At 33.8% G+C, this 2954-nt stretch overlaps 1 protein-coding gene across 1 annotated transcript in view; it reads right to left on the reverse strand.

Moving 5' to 3' along the window:
* The window catches only part of LOC107625826 (probable WRKY transcription factor 26), a 7086-nt gene extending 6662 nt beyond the window's left edge, over positions 1-424 (reverse strand). Inside the window, exon 1 of the mRNA XM_016328547.2 lies at positions 49-424. Coding sequence (XP_016184033.1) covers positions 49-393 — 345 coding nt within the window. The 5' untranslated portion in view covers positions 394-424. The remainder of the gene's footprint in view (positions 1-48) is intronic.

The raw sequence follows: 2954 nt of genomic DNA on the forward strand, positions 1-2954 counted from the left end.
AAGTATACAAAACAAGATATTGGACTAATATTTGGTTTGTAAACTTACATTTGATTCAGAAAGAAATGCATCCAAGAACTCATTGGGATTGAAACCAGGTGGGAAATCAGAGTAAGAAGGGTAAATTATTGATGAAAAAAATTCACCATGATTATCATCACTACCAGTTCTAGGTATAGAAGTTTCCCAACAATTATCAACCATGCTGATGTTGTTGTACCTTCTTGAAAGTAAGCCACTGAAAGTAGTGAAAGACATGTTCCTTTCTTTTTTGAGAAAGTGATGCATATTTTGTGAGCATATATATATGTGAATTGAAGTAAGAGCATGCATGCATGTGTTAGGAAGTTGCTTCTGAGAAGTTGAAGATTCATTTTCTTGAATATTGACCATGGAAATAAAAAACAAGGGAAAAAAGGAAGATAGGTCAAGGGTTGTGGGTTTGACTTGACTTAAACATAAAGCTAGTACGATATGATATATTTGTCTTATTTAATTTAATTTAATTTAATTTAATAGTTGAAGGAGTGCATAGAGCATAGAGCATAGAGCATAGGACATGTAATGTTGAACGAGGTTCTATATGTAGCCACGTGTCTCATTAAGTCATTACGTGGCTACCATTTTGATTCGGTGTCTCTATATATAGAAGTCGAAAATGAGTTGAATGTGTACTACTCTCTCTAGTTGTAAACAAGTGCCCCATGCACTAAATTAGAGGACGTCTCAGAATAAAAAATAAAACAGCATATATATATGCTTACGATATCTCTTAATTCCACACTTAATAATATATAGTATTATTATATAAGTCAATAAAAGGATTGTACTATACGTAATTAATCATTTTTAAATGTCATTAAAACTAAAATTATGATTAAAATACACAATAATTATTTTCTTCATATTAAACATTGATAAAATTTTGATAGTAAATATTTCAGACTAAATTATAAAGTCTTTTCGATATCAGGAAACGAGCAGGTTAAATTTGGGCTTCTAGTTTTGTACATCTGAAAATTCAAATTAATTTTTTTTTATGTATCTTTCAGCAAGACAAACTATGAATTAATATATTGTTGATCAATAAATTACTATATATATATAAAGTGGAATATTTTTTTTTTAAATGAATTAGTAAATTAATCACTAAATCAATTTAAATTGATTAAATTCAAACTTATTTTTTTTGGGTTATTAAGCGGGGGCAAATCCAAACCAAGTTTTTGTTTTTATCTTTTTGGGTGTGGGCTTGTGGCGGTCCAAGCGATGTGCATACCAACAACCCTACCATGCAATTTCACTCTACTTGGGAAGTGAAACAAATAATAAACCAAGTGAAAGTAGAATGTAATGAGTCCTTTTTGTTTTGGTAACTAGAATGTAGTGAGTCTTAACTCTTATGACACTACCAATGTTATTTTCAACTTACTATAGTGATTGTGATATTAGGTCAATCAAGTGGTGAGAATTTGTGTTGTCACTCCTGTAAAATGAAGAGACTTCCATAAAGAGCATGTCATGTCATGATTAGTCGCGTAAACATTGCAAAGTGATTAATCACTATTGTTACTTATTTATCTTGTTTATTCATACAAATTGAGAGCAGTAAGAATAAAAGAAGCATAAGTAAATCCTACTAGTAAATAGTAATGAATAATCCATGAGGTGTGAATAGTGATGTGTCAAGTCATGGCAGGCCTAGACAAGAGAAGAGTCCGAAAAGGCTAAAAGGCCTATGATCTATGCACGTTGAAGCCAGAAGCTCCTCGTTAATGACCATTTAGCCACACCGCCAATGAAAACAAAAAAAAAAATGTTTCTTCTCCTTCATTTTCCATCAAGCGAGGGTGAGAACTGAGAAGTGAGAACTTGTTGGTATTCCACTATTCTTCATCTGGTTTCAATGGCAAAGAAGTCTCACATCGGTTGAAGTTTTAAAAAACAAGTGTCTTATATACGAGAGGTGCATTGAAAGGCTCGTCCCTTCGGGGACATCCGATAAAATTGGAACGATACAGAGAAGATTAGCATGGCCCCTGCGCAAGGATGACACGCACAAATCGAGAAATGGTCCAAATTTTTTTCGCTATTCTTCAATGGATTTCTGATTTCTCCTCCTCTTTGTAATTTTCATTCTTCTTCAATGGATATTTGTCCTCTTTTTGGGGCTAGACTTCCTTCTTTCTGTGATTGTCGTACCAAAAAGTAACGTCTCCATTGCTTGTTTCTGGCTTCAATTTTATTTTGTAATTGTTTTTCTTTCATGGGTCTGTATTTTGTTGTCAAATAAGAAAGTTGGTGCAAGCCAAAAAAAAATTCCTTTATTTTCAGGTAAGAAATATTGAACGACACTTTTCAGTCCTCCTCTTCTTTGCATTCTTCTTCAGTGGATTTTGACCTTCTGAGGCTAAACTTTCTTGTTTCTGTGATTGTGGTACCAAAAAAGTAACGTCTCCATTGCTTGTTTCTGCCTTCAATTTTAATTTGTAATTTCTTTTCTTACCTGGGTCTGTGTTTTGTTGTCCAAAAAGAAAGTTGTTGCAAACCAAAAAATTTCCTTTATTTTCAGGTGGGGAATATTGAACGACACTTTTTGTGCCTTATATTTTTATCTGGGTTGGGTGTTCCATATTTAGAGAAAATAACTAATTAAATGGCCAAGTTAAAAAGATTTGAGTTTGTCAGAACACCGTGCAACCATCTCGACCACAAGGATGCAGCGAGAACGATCCTCCACCGTTCAAATGGCATGCACCACGAAACGGTTAATCACGCTCCGATCGCACGGTCCTAGTTCATCCACCAAACTTTGGTTCCTGTCTCCTTAGAACTCAAGGATACAGATGTACAAACCTATAGAACAGATCCTGTTCGAGTAAGGTCGTGTACTTTGTTCTTTGTGTTTAGTTATAAAAAATGCTTTTGTTTTTTGAACCCTGCCGATGTGAGAC

This window comes from Arachis ipaensis, chromosome B02 (genome assembly GCF_000816755.2).
Source record: "Arachis ipaensis cultivar K30076 chromosome B02, Araip1.1, whole genome shotgun sequence".
Lineage (NCBI taxonomy): Eukaryota > Viridiplantae > Streptophyta > Magnoliopsida > Fabales > Fabaceae > Arachis > Arachis ipaensis.